Below are 17,654 nucleotides of genomic sequence, written 5' to 3' on the forward strand. Positions count from 1 at the left end.
TGAGGCGCTTCAAGACCACTGCATTTTTCTGACTGCAGCGGAAACCAACATCAACTCAATATCGCCAAGCATTGGTCAATATTGACTTAACACTGCTAAGCAAAAAGAGAAAAAAGCAATGGCAAAGGTTTTCTCAATATTTTCTTTTGTTGTTTTTCATCAAGACTCGTTACGCCCAACTTGCTCTGTGGACAGTTTTGATCGCATAAGCTGCTGACACACTTTTTTTCCCTGCGCTACATCACTTGAAATGCTCATGAAAAACAGACTTATGAGTTGGCACATAGAGATTTGTACACTGTCAGCCAGCCGTGATTTAAATGCGGCAATGATTCTTGTTTGTAATCACGTAATACCATGTCACAACCTAAACCACAATGGCTAGAGGAAGTGTCCAGTCACCCATTCATCACGCAGGCAAATGTGGGCACAGCCGGCAGGAAATAAATGATGCTCCCGAAGATACATTTGCACTGTACCGATGTTTTCACACAGGTTACACAGTTCCTCTGGCAAGTCGTAACCCGAGCTCCCATTATCATAAAATGTGTTGAATGGAGTACCAAGGCGCAGATGGATGGCGACATCGCTGTTGTCGCCACAGAAAACAGTCCGACGGCCATGCAGCCAAGCTGGTTGGTTGGTTGGTTTATGGGGTTTAACGTCCCAAAGCGACTAAGGCTATGAGAGACGCCGTAGTAGAGGGCTCCGGAAATTTCGACCACCTGGGGTTCTTTAACGTGCACTAACATCGCACAGCACACGGGCCTCTAGAATTTCTCCTCCGAAGAAATACAACCGCCGCGGCCGGGATCGAACCCGCGTCTTTCGGGTGAGCAGCCGAGCACCATAACCACTGAGCCACCGCGGCGGCATGTGCAGCCAAGCTCGCGTCATGTCGCACATAAGGCAGTTCTCAAGCACAGCGCCAACATGAATCGCGATCAAAATGGTAATGAATGCGTAGCAGAAACGTCATGTGCACGCTTCGGTCGCGATCACTGCAACCATCGCAATGAATGCGACTAGCTGCACAATGCCACATTCATTTCAGCATTCGGAAAGCACGGCGTGTGTAGTGAGCTGTCACAGGTGCACATTTCACTGCCTTGACGTAAAAGCACTCGCTCCGATCGCAATCACTTTCACTACGCGGACACTAGTCACTGTGCTAGGCAGCTCATACACGCACAGAAGTTCACCGTGAGCAGCTGTTACTCGCCGCTGTGCGTGATGATCCTCGCAGGAATTGGGAACGCTTGCAACAACCACAAAACACTGACACCGCCAACGCGTAGGCCTTGCGTCGGTTTGGAGAGGCGCTCTGTCAACTTCATAAGCGTCAATGATTACCGAATTCAACATCATAAACTGTCGCTCGCCACTGCTGGACGCGGAGAAGTTCGCAGTCGCTCTGTACACTCGTAATACCAACATGTGGCCAATATAATATGTTTCACGTCAGGACGGCCATCTTGCCCCGGCAGAAGGGGGCTGAGACGTTACGTAAAAAGCAACCAATCGCTGCAATCCGGTCGCCGGGCGGATCCGCTCATCCGCCCGAAAGTTGAAGTTGACCAACTTTCCCTCCGCCCGCCGGACAGAGCGGATGCCTATTTTCTGGTTGGGCGGTCCGCCATCCGCCTGCCGGGTGGATCCGCCCAAAAAACGATCGTACAACGGCCCTTAGAGTGCTTTGGCATATTTTTGGAACCTGGCTAAAGTTAGCTGGGACAGACACCCTGTATATGTAGTATATACCAGATATGTACGTGCTGTATATGCACCTGGCAGGTTGTGATGACATCAGAAACTCATCTGACCCAGGTGAGCCTCCTGCTTTATATAGTAGGTGGCTCACCTTTTATAAAGACACAGCACGAGAAACACCTTGGTGTAGTAACGTATGCAAAAATGACGAAGCACACCCTGCCAGACCCCACATTTGGCCGAACTATACAAGCCTGCTGCCATTCCAGTGGTACAACCGAAGTTGTGGAATGTGGCATTTCATCAGGCAAGATTGAGTCAGAAGACATGGCTGAATGCTAATGCTGCTAGAAATGCTGCTAGAATGCTGCCAGAATGCTGCTAGAATGCTGCTAGAAAAAGCAGTTTACTGAACTTGTGGTAAGAGGATCCTGCAGCAACTGAATGAGGCTGTGCACCCACACAAAGGAGAGGACAACACCAGTGGACTCCCACTTTTCATCACCTTTATTTCTGTCCTGAGCTTGGGACAATCAGCCAGGTGGCTCTTTCTGCCGATATTTGGCAATCAGTGGAGAAACCTTTCCTAGTCTCGTCGCATACAATGTGTGCTGTGTCACAGCTGGATCTGGTCCAGGGAAGTGATGTGCCGGAAGGCTGCCTTCTGGTCCTCCGTGAGGGGCGCATTGCCCGGACGCACCACCAGACACACCTGCAAGCCTGCCTCGTGCGCAGCCTGGGCCTCTGCACGGTGGTGAACGGAAAGTAGTGGCTGTGAGACCACCCTTCTTCTGCATTGCGCACTCTGCAGCAGAAGTAAAGGGCACTGAGATGACTGTGCATTCTCACCTTTACGCCCAGCCTTTGCTTTTTTGTGTGCAATTATTACTAGTACACGGGTGAGTGGCAGAGCCAAATTCTTCATCGCTTTCATGGTGGCTGCCATGAGATGCGCGCCACTTCAAACAGTGTTCAGTGGCACAATACTTTTGCGCTCGATTCGTACCAGGAGCTGGCACTGCACTTGCACAGGGCGAGCAAGAAGTGCAGAGACCTGCATCAGGTGGGCATGACGACAAGCGAAGGTCTGCAGGCAACCACCAGTGGTGGTCAACACGGAGTTGCACACTGTGCATGTGAATGCACCACGTATGGCTGTGAACATTCTAATTTAGCCACCCACTGCCTATTAACAACAGAATGCAAACAGATGAAGCCCTGGCAGTTGGCGTATGGGCTGCTGAACACCACATGCTGAACACCACCAGCCCCGAAGGAAGTTTTGCACACGAGTGCCTTGGCTGTGGTTGGGCATGCTGGCTCCCTCGGCCAAGTTCGCTGAGCATGTGGCCCCCTTGATGTGTATAGCACAAAAGAAAAAGTGAATGCCCAAAGACAAAGCATTAGGCGTCAGTGCACAGACCCAGCAGCTGATTCCTGCCTCTACTAGTTGCACCACACACCCTCGCTCTGTCTGGGCTCCGTCTACATCTTCCCCAGGTGGTGCACCCACTGTCCTCCATGGAAGGAGGCAGTGCCTCTGGGATCCACGTCCAAAATCAGCTCACTGGCTGCTGAGGGCCACAGGTGCATTTCCTTCCCAAGTCACTTGGAACACGGTGCCCCATTGGTACGGGCCAGCTTCCCCCACTTAAATCCCCTGGCTAGCTGCAATTCATGTTGCAGACCAAATTTACCGTATAAGGGTCACCATGACCCATGTGGAAATAGCCTTCAAAATGCACCGGGGCTTCCAGGTGCTGCCTGTGAATGGCGTCACCACCACCTTTTTCTCCTCGCCCTGCGATCTCCCGTATCGGCATCACCAGCTTTCTGTGGCTGCCACCCAGTGTGGCAGTTGTAGTGGCCCCATGACTCAACAGCCACACAGCTGGCTCTCCCGGAGGAACAACACAGGCTGCCACAAAGTGTGCACGCCTCCCGAACTGCAACAAGGGCTGCTCTGCCGGGTGCTGCGCAACTTCTGCTGGGGTGAGCGTGCACCAGGGCACAGAGTAAATGCCGCTCACACCCCCCTGCGTTCTTACTTTTTCAAAAAAAGACACACATTTTGGCACATGGGCTGCACCCTTCAACCGTGCTGTTCTGTAGGGCACTCTTTCCCATCCCACCCACTGCTGCCAAACAAACTCCAATGCCTCCAGTGGCAAAAAGCAGATGCAATGGGAGGAGGGTAATGGAAATAAATGCGCAAGTTTTGCATTTTTTGTGCCACCACCACTAGTGCAGGCAGGGGACAGACAGACCTGCGGCCACATCGGTGAGGAAGAGGATGCGGCTGGGTTCCCGGCCAGTGGCCCGGCTGATGGCCCCATAGCTCTGGGCGTCCGTCTTGGCTCCAGCCGTGCTGATGTCAAAGAAGCCGTCCAGCAGCTGCAGTAGGCCACATCCTTGTCAGTAACAACAACACACAACTGCACAAGATTCGTTCAAGGTGTTTTGCCTCCACACAAATGTGGCCTCCACAGCTGGGAATGCCACCCGTGGTGGTGTGAGATTCTACAGCGACGGTGGCAGCAAGACCTGCTGCCAGGGGCACAACCACCCACAAGAACGTGGAGGCATCGGCAGCCACCAGGCAATGTTCTACATTTGCATCTCTGAATTTGCCCTTCGTTCCGGATGCTGTGTGGGCCCACAGGCATCACCCACAGCCCGAGAGGACTCACTCTAAGGGCTGCACTTCTTTGTTTTCTTTTAATAATTCGGGCATGAAATTTGAAGGTGCAGCCCGTACACAAATGAAAAAAAAAAGGATAACCACATTTTTTGCTCACTTATCTAGTTGACAACCTCTTACATGAGACTGCAGGGTAACACTGCTGACATGCCGCTTGATTACAAGCACGGCAATAGCGAGTGGAGTGAAAAATTCTTACAAGAATAGCTACGTCAGTTGCACAGGCAGTAGGATTACATCTAGGCATGTGCGAACAGTGACTTCTTTAGTCTGAAGCAAACAGCAATTTTCTTGGAATACTTCTGGCTAAAAAAAAAAGAGGCTGACCGGCACAACAGGCATTTTCAACACACAGGGCCATTACACAAGAAAAATGGAAAATGCACTGATGCTTTGTAAAGCTCACTGAAGCCGCGTCGACTTTCTGCAAAAATGTAAATTGGGGGAGCTGACTTGCATGCAGTGTCGATGTATCCGTCAGGTCTGAGATGTGGGGCCTCCAACTGTTGGTCTTAATTGCGATTGCATCGCTGTGCAACTTTTGCTCTGAGAGGGGCTCTAATACACTTGCAGTATGCCTGGGACGTTAAAGCATGCTGCTTCACAAATATTGTTATCTGTGGTCAAAATTTGAATTCCAGCGTGTTCTCAGCTCTCCGCTGGTCACTTTGTGCATGCTGGAAGGGGAAGGGCTTGCCAACTTGGTCGCAGGTCCTCTGCTGCGTGCAGAAGAGGTTTTCATGACAACACACTGCAGCAGGGATTGAGCGAGTTGATGCGCTCTCCTCGGAAGGCGTTTCCTCTCAGTGCGGTGATTCCTACTTCTGCCACCCAGTGCCAGGAGTCTGCAAAGGGCGCCCACCTCCATGCTAGCTCCCATTCATGCTCACGCCGCCGTTGCGCTTGCTTAGCGATGCGAAGAAAGAACTGCACAAATGAGACACCAATGGGGAAAAGGCCGTCCATGCCTCGCCTGCACAGTTCTTTCTTCACATCTGTAATGAACCAACTGGCCCGACAAGCTGAACTTGTTCGGTGAACCGGGGAAGAGCAAGCTTCGGCAGACAGGAAATTATCAGCATAGCGCGACCCACTTCCGTGATATGCACTGCCCAAGTGCAGATTGCCACACGGCACCAGTCAGTGGGAGAGCACCACTTCTCTACTGATGGACCTGTTGCCACCAGCATGGCTTGGGTTGCTGCGTGCCATTCCGGAGGAGGGACTGAAGCCGCCCACTGCTCCTCCCTTCCACAACAGAGACTGACCCCAGTGAGGTCCCCCTCGGTGGTGTGGCCAAAGAGCAGCCGCTGGGCCTGCACGCTGCCCGAGGAGTAGATGAACAGGCCACGGTGTTGGGACTGCCAGGCGGTCAGGGCTGGCACCACGTCTGGGTACAGCCTGCACACCAGTGCGCATCTCTCACTGGGCATGGCTTATAATCCTGCATTTTTTCTGGCAGAAACTCTCTACTGCATTCTATCCTCTACATACTGACCTTTTGATAATCACTACAAAATAACCCTTGAAATATACGAAGAATATTACTGTTCTTCGCAAGGTCTGGTAATTACCCCCGTTTAACATGCTATTAATGTTACACCATACATGCATGCATCCCCCGCATAGTCACAGTTCAAGCAGCTGAAGCACTAAAGAGACAATCCAGTTACATTTTGCACATACACATTAACTTCCAAACAGATATTGTGAGCTGTACCTCTGTCATGCTCACCCAGGGAGAACACATGCACTCCCATCGACCACCTACTCAGACATATTACGAATGATTTACAGCTGCACATCTGTCGAATACCAGCTTTTCTTGGGGTGGAGCATCCCGTGTCATTCCACCTTTTAGTCCAGCCATCTAGCCTGAATGCCAGATTTGTATGCTTTTCAGCTATACTTGCAAAGAAAAGCCGTTGGTCAGGGTATTATGCATGTCCCAAGACGGTCTAATCTGACCGTGCCATAGGCAGCATAACAGGGTTCTCGCGCAGCTGCCGCCCTACGTGGCAATACAGGACGTCCGCTGCTATGGACGACGGTGGCGCTGGTGGACACTACACCCCGAAAGCAGAACATTAGACAGCCGCCATCGTAGCTCAGTTGGTACAGCACCAGATACGAAATTTGGAGGTCGTGGGCTGGGAACCTACCGTTGTTTTTTCTCCCGCTGTTATTCACTTCCCACTGCCGAAAACCACCAAAGCCTCTATGCTGCCAACAGCAATAACCAAGAAGAACACCCACGGGGCCCGTAGCTGTCCGCTGGCGTATCCCTCCTTCCAGAGGAGGCCCTGCAGGGCCTTGAGGGGTGCAGCCTTGCGGTCGGCATCCATCTGCCACAGCACGTTGGCCTCCAGCTGGCCGCGGAGGGCTTCCGCGGGGGTCTCCTCGGGATTCCCCACGGGGGGGCCATCCTCAGCCGCATCCCGGCATGCCTGCACCACAGGGGATGCACACAGCTGCCGACCACTACCAGTCACTGGCCATTCTTCTGTCTTTTGCTGGTCGCTAACTTTGCCCCATGGAGCGAAAACCTGTCTGTGTGTGTGTGCCCACAAACAGCCTGGCCGGTCAAACTAATGACTGGTCGTGCGAGAGGTTGCTCAGGAACCTGGATTGCCCCACCAGTGGCTTATCCCCTGTGCCAGGAGTGGGCCCCGAATGCAACCTGATGCCGGTGGGACACGGGCCGTGGCGACTGCCTCCAGGTCAGAAGGGGCTGCATGGTCACCTTTTTTGTTGTGCGTGCACTCATGCAAGGGTGGGTATGAAATGCTTTCCTTCTCTCTGTCTGTTTGTGACAGAACAAGGGACAAGCACTCACAACCGATTTTTATTTCTGCTTCTTATACCTTCTGCACACCCTCAGAACACATGCGTCACCTTCAAGCGTCCTAAAATGACAACCTAGGACAAATAATCACAGAGATTTATAATCATATTTTTTAACATGTCGAATTCTTTCTTTGTTAAAGCAACAGACGGCATGCTGACACACTCGTCGCACAGCCTCGCTATCGAAGCTGCGTCGATTATTTCACGGACTAACCGGTCTTTGCAATTAGCCAAGGCTTTACATGTTTGGAAATCAGGTGCACAAGTTGTTGAAGGGCAATCTCTGCAATGAATTCCCAGGTTCCTGCAAGCTTGCTCGAAATTAGTTTTGTGCCTTTCATTCATGCACCTGCCAGTCTGCCCTATGTATTGTTTCCCACATGTCACTGGCAACGAATAAACAAGGCACAATGCTTTATCGTGCATCCCTGCTTCTTTCTGGTCGGGCCGGAATTGACTCGTCTGCACACACTTTTCAGTTTATTAGGAGCCGTCATCACTACACTCACGCCAGCTTTTCAACTAATGCCTTTCAGGCGATGGGAAACGTTGTGAATGTACGGTACTGCTGCCACCGGCCTCCTTTCTTTCTATTTATTTGCCTCATCTTGCTGCTCGGGCCCAGCCCACATCAGGTGCTTTCTCATCTGCCTGGCAACAGATACCAACAGGTGCGCTGCCAAGCCGTTCCGCCTGGCGAAGAAAGCTCGCTTCCATTTTATGAACACAGAAGGAATTTGTGAGGCACAAGTTCACAATAGCCCTCTTGGTCAGCTTAGAGTGAGCTGATGGGCATTGGCACTTTCTCCCCTCTGGGCTCATAGGCCCAGCAGGCATGCCCTCTAGTGAACTCAAGTCTCAGGTCCAAAAACCTGAGTGACCCTTGAGCAGGAAGCTCGTGCGTGACAATAAGTGGCTGCAAAGCCTGCGCACAGCGACCCACCTCCTCCATTACTGTTTCTAGCTTACTCGCGTGTTGGCCATCACAAAGAACAAGGTAGTCATCAATGTACCTAAATACCTTTTCAACACTTGTACCAGCAAGGGTTACGGTCAGGAACCTGTCTTTTTGAGCCAAGTACAAATCACTGAACCGATGCATGAACCGATGCAAACACCGCGTTTCTGGAGATACACTTTTTCTTCCCAGAGGACGAAAGTCGACCTGAGGTACACTGATAATAGTTCCAAGAACCCTCTTATAGACATTCCGCAGGCGTTTTGAAATGCAACGGCACCACGCGTATATATGCATTCTTCTACAGACACCATTAGCTCGTCATGCGGTATGGAATAGTACAAATCTTTTACATCAACTGAGCATGTGGCAAAGTCACTGCTAGAATTGTCATTCAAACCCTAGCTCGAGATGTCAAGATAATAAGCCATAAACCAGACCAGAAGGGGCAGCTAGAGCCAGTCCTGACCCACATTAGATGCTCTGTGGTGCACCACCAAATTGGTGGAGAGGGTACATTCATTTGTTAGTAAGCGCTGTGGCTTAGAATCAGCAGCAATAGACAAGAAATTATACATCGCCACACAAACACTGCCGAATATGTGGCACTGCTAAAAAACAGATGTTCCTAACCGATATTAAGCTCTCACGGAGAAAGGAGAGGATATTTTTTTCAGGAACATTTGTACGAATTTGTGCAGGCAAACATTGGCTGGATGCTACAACACCAGGAAGGCCTGGCTGTGTGCTATTCGGAAACACAGACGGTGGAGCCTCTCTTCTTCCAGCCAACGATGGCTCTTCGCTTGTGCCTGTCATCTTTCTCTCATTTTTCTATGTCGGTGGCAGTGGCTCCTGAAATATGCCAGCGTGTTCAAGAGTGGGCGCTACAAGTGTCATTTGCTCACCTTGTTGGTCATAATTAATCGTCACTCTTTGCACTGATCTGCTAGAAGCTGCAAGTTGGCAGCATACAGAGTGAATAGTAGATTTAAACACAGTGCAGTTATCGGTCCACCTGCTCGATTCCAAAACAGATCATTGATTAAGCTATAAATAAAACAGATCCCAAGATTGAGCCCTGTGGAACACCTGAGTAAACATCTAGAAAGCGAGAGAAGTGCCCTCCAATATCCACTTATTGTTTTCGATTTCTTCAATATGGGATAACCAAAGCGATGATTTGAGAAGGGATGCCTATTAATGTGAGGAACCCTGCTGAATGCTTTGGAGAAGCACATAAAGATATCAGCCAGTGTCGAGAGATTTAATTTGTGTATGTTATCAATTAGCTGTGTAGTAGTAGAAAAACGTTGCTGGAAGCCAGGCTACCTGCCGCTAATTATTTCATTCATATGTAAAAAATTGTTTACATAATTCAGTACATTACACTCATTTAATTTGCAAGGAATAGAAGTCAGTGATAATGGGCGGTAATTATTAATGTCTGATGGGTCTCCTTTTTTTAACACAGGTACAACACTTGCAGCACGCCAGTAATAAGGCATAACACCAGATTTGTGAAAGATTATGATGAAAAATGTAGCCAAAACTTCTGCACAACTTTTTAAGAATGTCGTGGGGATATTATCAGGGCCAAGTGATTTTTTTTTTAATCCCATCGAAATAGTGGTTTGATAAAACTCGTGCCATAACTGTCAAGGAGAGGGCTGAGTTGAGCTGGTTGGTTCCTGTTGGATGGCACGGCAGAACAGCGCTGACAGATGGGACGGAAGAAGGCGAGACAGACACATGCGCTGGACTAACAACCAAATGGTTTATTGCAAAAGAGGGGGGCAATTATTATAAAGCATGGAAGGGAAGAAAATGCGGGACGAACACGACATGACATACATACGGGACATCATCACTGATTTCACGTGAATGTGGAACACCTTCGATATCAGGTGCGAGCTGTGATCTCTATACTTGGCGGAATGAATGACAATGTTATTTCGGCGTGACTGGTTTTCAATATCTTTCATGTGTTTGCGTAGTCGTTCATTCGTTCGAAAGCGGAAAGAAGGCTGGTCAGAAGAAAGACCGAAATAAATTTGCCACCTGTTGCTGTGGTGTGGACTACACTGTCATGCGGCCGTTTTCACATCGGGGAGGCCGGACGGAGCGTCACTCATTCCGCAGACTGCGACGCATGTGAGGCATCTCTAAACCGAACCACTGTCATCGCCCAGTACGGAGATCACACCTTGCGCCTGATATCGGAGGCCTTTCACACTCGCACATTAAGCAACCCGTGTGCAAGACAACCACCGGTGGCTCTATTCCCACAGGAGATGGCCTTTCTTAATCAGTGATGATTTCCCGTATGTATGTCCTCTGTCATGTTCGTCCCGCATTTTCTTCCCTTCCATGCCCCCCCTCTTTCTCAACACACACCATTTGGTTGTTAGTCCAGCTCATGTGCCTGTCTCGTCTTCTGTCGTCCGTCAGCAACTGGGTGTTAGAAGTATTTTAGGTGGCACGAAGGCGCCCCTCCACCGTGCAACTGCCGTGGAGAACATTTGGACGAACTTCCGAGAATGCCGAGAGAGGGCGCCACTGTGTGCCGGTCGGGCCAACCGTGTCCCATCGCCACACTATTCTAGCCCCATGGTGCTCCTGTCACTTGCGCTGTGCTTGACATTCGCCGCCATCACTCTCGCCCTCTTCCCGAGAACTGTTGCTCGGAGAAGCGACTATTCTCACCGACCATTGCGCCCAGTCGCACAGGGAGAAAGTGCTTCGTTCCTCGATGCAACTCGGGTTACAAGACGTGCTCTGAGCTGGCTGCACAGCTTTTTAGTATGAGCATTGCAAACGGCCTGCAGTTTTATTCCAAGAGAGGGACAGAGGGAATGTAGAAAGCCCACTTGAGGTCACAGTCAGAATAAATAATCTGTTTGATGCACTAAACCGCAGACATCCAAACGAAGGGCTGAGGTTGGGTGGCGAGGACTTTGAAGTGCTTCTTTACAGTGGCTGAATGAGTGGCAGAAGGATGTCAAGGCTGGAAAAATTGATCGCCGTAACTTTTTATCAGACTCAACTGCTGAAGAGTTGTTAGTGACCATTCGTTGCACAATGCAGCTTTCTAAACACCTTCTGGAAAAATGCAATTTCAAGTATGTCCTGACAGCAAAACTTTATCACGATATTCTGTAAAATTTTTTTGCCGTCATCCGTCATGCAGGTGGCCAAAATGAATACCCCTGTCTGCCAACTTTACTGCATCTTTACAACATCTATTTACAGTCTTATGAAACCGCCTAAGTACGGGAACTGCCAGTTGGAGGCTAAAGAGGAACCGCGTCTGCTGAGTCTTTCAGATCTGACAGCTGCATTTTTAGAAGATGCGCCCAGTCAATCTCGATTGGAAGAGCTTAAGGCAAAACTTGATGGCTATGTGGAGAATGAAATTGAATGCGACACTGTGTTTGAGAATGTTTCCACGGCAACCAGTGTGACAGGCTTTCTGTCAAGGAAGCTACTGAAAAGCACGGGTTGTTCACAGTGTAGACTTGGGTTAGGTGCAATAGATAACATCGCTTCCGGCATGGGCTCAATCCCCTTCTTTGTACAGGCCCTGGCCTACCTTTCCACTAGCATCCCATTCTTGGACGACACTCGAGGACCCAGCGCATGTCAGCAACAACTTTCCTGGCTTCCACCTCTCCATTGCCACTGACTTTGACCACAAGGGAGCATCTCGTCGGGCAGCCTGGTACTACCAGTGACGCAGCGTGCCTATTTAATCGCCACTTCTGTGTGCGGCACCGGGGGCTCGACATCGCCTCCGGCATGGGCTCTTTGTACAGATTAGTTATCAACCCTTCGCAAAGATGTATCGCACGTCCAATCCATGTCTTATCGCGGTGTCGTGCCCCGACACTGTGACTGACTGTATACGATTTGTTAAGCAACGTTGGTGTAGCTGTACTCAGTTTACTTGTAAATACACTGCCCGGCTGTTAGTGTTGCTCTGTGGAGATGTTGAACGAAACCCCGGCCTGGATAGCGGGTTCCCTCCGCAGGCTGCTATCACTCCCCTTTATGAAATTGTGACGTGATTAGAAAACGCTCAAACACAATTCGTGCATGACTTAAAAGCTGTACGAGAGCAGCACAATGTGGCGACTGCTTCACTAAGTGAACTGGTGGGCAGAGTCGCTGTACTAGAGCTCCCTCTGAGCCGGAATGGAGCCTTGGGATGCTGATGCGGTTGCTCAGTTGAAATTGTCATTAGAGGATTCTAATAACCAATCACGTAGAAATAATTTGGTTCTTTTCGGTTTACCTGACTCTGCAGAAGAGGGCTGGGTGGAATCTGAAGAAAAGCCACGATCATTTTTCCAGTCAAGCCTGGGTGAACATGTTAGCACAAGCAGTACCGAGCGTGTACATCGATTGGGACAATACAAGCCTAGTAAAAACTGTCCGATTGTGATCAGATTCTGCCGTTACAATGATAATGAACGAGTGCTTTCACACGCCCCTACACTGAAGCAAACCGCTTATGCTATTCGTGAGGATTTCACTTTTGCAGAGAGACAGGCGCATACAAAATTTGTGCAGTACACCCGTTGTTTCTCGCAATCTTTTAAACTACGGCATGATAAACTGGTGATGGATGGGAAATGCCTTTGCTATGACGCCAAGAAAGACTGAGTTATCGAGATTAACAGATAGCTAGAAACAAGACATGGGACTGGATGGAGTAAATCTGTAGAAGGTCGGCACAACAGTTCAGTAAATGCATTGCAGGCCTTGACCATACTCGCTGTAAACTGGCAAAGTATTAAAAGCAAAACAGATAACTTTGCACTTTTGATCTCTGCCTTAAATCCACATGTTGTAATTGGCATGGAATCTTGGCTTCACGATTCCATTCTAAGTGGCGAAGTCTTCCCTGCCAGTTTTTAAATATATCATTGTGACAGGAATACCCAAGGCGGGGGCGTGTTCCCACTAGTTGATGCTTCCCTACGATCTTCCGTGCTATTGTCACCTTCAGAATGCCCGGCGAGTTAGTTTGGTGTATCTAGATAATGGTCGTCTTTTAGCTGTTGGCTCATATTACCGTTCACCAGCATGTGCTAATCCTGATGTGTTTAAGCAATTTCGCATCTTCACTGAATCAAGATTTCATCACAGGTGGTGATTTTAATATGCCGACTGTCCAGTGGGACAAGAATATCGGCCGGTTTTTATGAGTTCCCACCAGCTAATGTCGATTTGAACCAACAAGACAGGGAGGCGCTTCTGTACAAACCTGGGTGTGGAGTTGTGAAACAATGGCCATCAGTTCGGGGTCCCCCCAGTGGGCCTCCAGGTAAGCGCGCACATTCCTCCGGGCAAACGGGAACAGCTCGTCCTGTCACACAACAGAGCAGCAGCAGTCACTGCCTCCGGCCGCAAGACCAAGGGCGCAGCTTTTCAATAGCAAGTTTCCTGTGTGAAACAAGTCCACACAAATGAGAATACATCTGAAACATATTCCGAATCTGAAGAAACAGTCCACCGCCTCTGTCATCCATTGGCCCTAAAGAAATTGAAAGGGTTCATCGCCTCGGGCGCCATTCTCCTGAGCACATTCGACCCATAATAGTCAAATTTACATTTTTTAAAACCAAGGAGATGATTCTTTCAAATGGCCATAAGTTGAAGGCACCGACTACAGCATAGGGGAGGGCTTTTCATGCCCTGTCCGAGAAGCGCGCAGGCACCTCGTAAAGTTTGCCAAAGCTACCGCCACTAACTTCTCCTTGCGCTACAAAACCTTGTGCATCAGTTCCAAACGCTCGACGAGTCATCACAGTTTGCGCGCAAAATCTCATAGCATACGTCTTATCGTCGCGCCACTAATCTTCCTTGCAACAGCCCTCGTGGTAAACCGCCAAATCTTTCTTTTTCTATTATCTGTACCAACATACGTAGTTTCCTCTCCAAGCGTAAAGACATTCGTAATCTTGTTTCATCATCTTCCAGCAACATACTTGTACTAACAGACACGTGGCTAACAGATGACGTCACCAATCCGGAAGTTTTAGCTGATTTGCCAAATTTTAACGTTTTCCGAAAGGACCGCAAGGGCTCAGGAGGAGGTGTTCTTGTTGCCACTAACCAGCTGTTGCCTTGTTCTGTCATTAACATCCAATCAGAGCTTGAGATAGTATGGGTAATCTGCTGTTCCGTGCCACAAATCGTCATACTAGGCGTCTGCTACAGATCCCCCTCCAGTAGTCCAATCTTTTCTTCACAGTTAAACGATAGTCTAAATCAAACAACTGGCAAATATCCCAACGCACGCATTCTTCTTTTTGGTGATTTGAATTACCCATCCAATGACTGGCTGAACCAACGGGCAACACCGAAATGACAAACTTTGTTGACATTTGAATTTCAATCTCACCCAGTTAGTAACTGAACCACACATGAGTCCTCCAACATCTTGGACCTAATTCTAACTAATCATCCAGAAAGTTTATGATCACTTACTTACCTCCGCAAAATTAGAGACCACGAAGTTTTGCACACTACTTTCACCGTCATCCCGGAAAGGCACCAAACATTCCGTAAAACTATTAAGCATAGAAAGTTGGGCTAGTTGGTTGCTAGTACTATTGTGAGACATTCCAGCGGCTAGAAAGACAGGGACGAAGGTAGACGAGACAGGACGAACGCCGGACTTCAACTGAGGTTTATTCCACAAACAGGTATAATATACAAAAGGGGGCGCAAAGAAAAGTAATCCGTGACAAGATAAAAACCCATTATCCAAAAAATGCAGCAGGCGCCTGCGCCATGCCGCTCATGTTTGCCACATCGGCGCACCTTCTGTTTATCGCCCACCTGGCTGAACCAACCCGTTGGCCTTCAGGTAATCTATTTCTTTTTTGCCTAGAGCCACAGAAGGGCTGCTGACACCGTTTTCTTTATCCTTGATAATGCTGAACGCTTCAAAAATTTCTCGGCTCTTTTGAGTCTTACGCATCGCACTTGTTCTTTCCAAAAACGCCTTACATGCTGGTTTGTGTGAGCAACGGCGAATGTGGTCAGCTAGGTGACCTCCGCCAGATAACAAATGAGCTGTCTGGCGATGCTCTAGCAAGCGTTCGTTGAGGCAGCGTCCCGTCTGTCCGATGCACCGTCTGCCACAGGCGAGGGGGATGCTTCACACCAACTTCACATTCAACAAGAGGTTAATTTTGGGCCATAGGCCTCTTTTTGGCATCATTCACCAGGAGGGGCACATGTGTCCCAGCTTTTCCGGGGCTGCAAATACAACGCCACACTTGTCACCAACCTTCTTGAGGCGGTGTGAGACCTGATGCCAGTAGGGCACAACGACAGGTCGCTGTTTGGTACGTGCGTTTTAGCTTGGCTTGCACCGCTCACCAGACTTCATCGCGCGAATCTGGGTTTCCACCACTGATGCCACAATTTCTCCTGGATACCCAGCCTTATCCAATCGCCTTAGTTGGGCATGGACGCTGTCACGCACTTGATGCTCGCACAACTTGGCAAGAGCAGACCGGACGCAATTTTTTGCTATAGCTGTTTTCACGAGCTTGGAATGGGCTGGATCATAGTTAAGAATTTGTTTCTTCGACCGTGGCTTATACTGCCAGCACACACGCGTTTCTTCAAATACAAGGAACTGGATGTGACCTTCCTGCGGTAACTCGTGAGTGAACTTCATTCCGAACGAGTTACTAGCAAATATTTCCAGAATGTTGTTCACATCAATACCTCTATCCTGAGCATCACTCACTACCACGAGGTAGTCGTCAACATACCTAAACATTTTCTGCACGTTGGCCTTGTAAAGGGACGCCTGAATACGCTTGTCAATAGTAGATAAAAATATATCACTTAAAAGTGGTGCTAGGCACGAGCCTACGCACACTCCTTCTTTCTTGAATGAAATGGCGCTCATTAAAGGTGACAAAGGTGGACGAGAGATAAAACTTTAAAAGCTCTAAAAAGTTGTCGGTAGATAACCCTGCCCTGTTCTGAAAGGCCACCGGCCCAGTGTCTTCAATGAAATTCCTTACAGCGCGGAAAAGCTCAGGATGAGGTACAGAATAGAACAATTCTTCAACGTCAATAGAAAATGCGAACATTTCTTTGCCTGAAGCTTCAGATTGAGAGAAATAATAACATCATTAGAATTCTTAACCAGAAATGGATCTTCTAGCGGAATATCTCTAATCTATTCTGAGATGCCCAGTGGCACTGAATGTACAAATATTTTTAACACCGCTTTCTCATCCGTTTTCACACAAAAAATTGATATGCCCCTTTCTACCGCAACTGACAACCTGAGCTTGCCTTCAGTCATGTTTTCGGTGCACGCCATCATGTGCATTATTGAAAACACCAAGACAGGTGCTGATGATGTCACTTCCAAGTACCTAAAAACACTCGCCATGCTTCCACACCGTCTCTGTCAAAACTGTTTGCACAATCACTTTCCACAGGTAGCATACCCAGCGACTGGAAGGCTGTTCCGGTCTTCAAAGCAGGTAACAAGGAATCACCCCTTAATTACCGTCCCATCTCTTTTAACAAGTGTGCCATGCAAAATCATGGAACGTGTCATTTATTTTTACATAATAAACTTTCTTGACTTTATAAATTTTTTCATCCTGCTTAACACAGCTTAACACAGCTTAGCCTATCCTGCGCCACACAATTCGCTATTTTCATCCATGACCTGTAACCTTCAAACTGACACAATATTCCTGGACTTCGCGAAAGCATTTGACAAAGTACCTCACAACCTCTTACTACGGAAATATTCCTGGTTAAACCTTCATCCGAACATATTACAGTGGATAAGCGAATTCCTGGCTAACCGCACCCAGTTTATGTTAATAATCAAACCTCTAGTTCTCTTCCCGTAACATCAGGTGTCCCGCAAGGATCAGTCCTTGGTCCGCTATTATTTTTAATATACATTAACGACCTACCAACAGGTCTCTTGTAACATCCGTATTTTTGCCAATGACTATATCATCTATCGCACAAATCAATAACGCCTGTGATCAGTTTGCCCTCCAGAATGACTTAATTAGTGTACAGGACTGGTGTAACAAATGGCTCATGGAACTAAACCCCAATTAATCGAAAACATAATCCTCTCCCCTTCTTGTATAAAATCTCGCATGTCACGGTAGAATTAGCTGAGACTTATATATACCTCGGTGTAACATTGTCCAATGATCTAACCTGGAATGCGCATGTCACTAAACTCGTATCACCCGCTTAAAACGACATCTACGTCATGCGGCACAAAACAAAATTACCTGCCTACAAATCACTTGTCCGTTCTAAATTAGAATACGCCTCAGCTATTTGGTTTGGTTTATTGGGGTTTAACGTCCCAAAGCAAGTCAGGCTAGAGGGACGCTGTAGTGAAGGGCTCCAGAAATTTCC

The 17,654-nt window shown here is 48.6% G+C and overlaps 1 protein-coding gene across 8 annotated transcripts in view; it reads right to left on the reverse strand.

Moving 5' to 3' along the window:
* Positions 1–2,199: 2,199 nt before the first annotated feature.
* Enoph (enolase-phosphatase E1) overlaps positions 2,200–17,654 on the reverse strand; it is a 39,445-nt gene continuing 23,990 nt past the window's right edge. For 6 of the 8 annotated variants that reach the window (XM_089555354.1, XM_089555347.1, XM_089555350.1 and 3 more), the window contains exons 2-6: positions 13,486–13,587; positions 6,668–6,858; positions 5,680–5,812; positions 3,978–4,104; positions 2,200–2,515 (exon numbers count right to left, since the gene is read on the reverse strand). In XM_089555354.1, the coding sequence (XP_089411480.1) occupies positions 2,244–2,515; positions 3,978–4,104; positions 5,680–5,812; positions 6,668–6,858; positions 13,486–13,515 (753 nt within the window). In that variant the 5' untranslated portion in view covers positions 13,516–13,587 and the 3' untranslated portion in view covers positions 2,200–2,243. Of the gene's footprint in view, positions 2,516–3,977; positions 4,105–5,679; positions 5,813–6,667; positions 6,859–13,485; positions 13,665–17,654 lie in introns of all 8 variants that reach the window. The other 2 variants (XM_089555355.1, XM_089555351.1) reach the window with 2 other exon arrangements.

This window comes from Amblyomma mixtum, chromosome 8 (assembly GCF_055824585.1).
Source record: "Amblyomma mixtum isolate Tamu chromosome 8, ASM5582458v1, whole genome shotgun sequence".
Classification (NCBI taxonomy): domain Eukaryota; kingdom Metazoa; phylum Arthropoda; class Arachnida; order Ixodida; family Ixodidae; genus Amblyomma; species Amblyomma mixtum.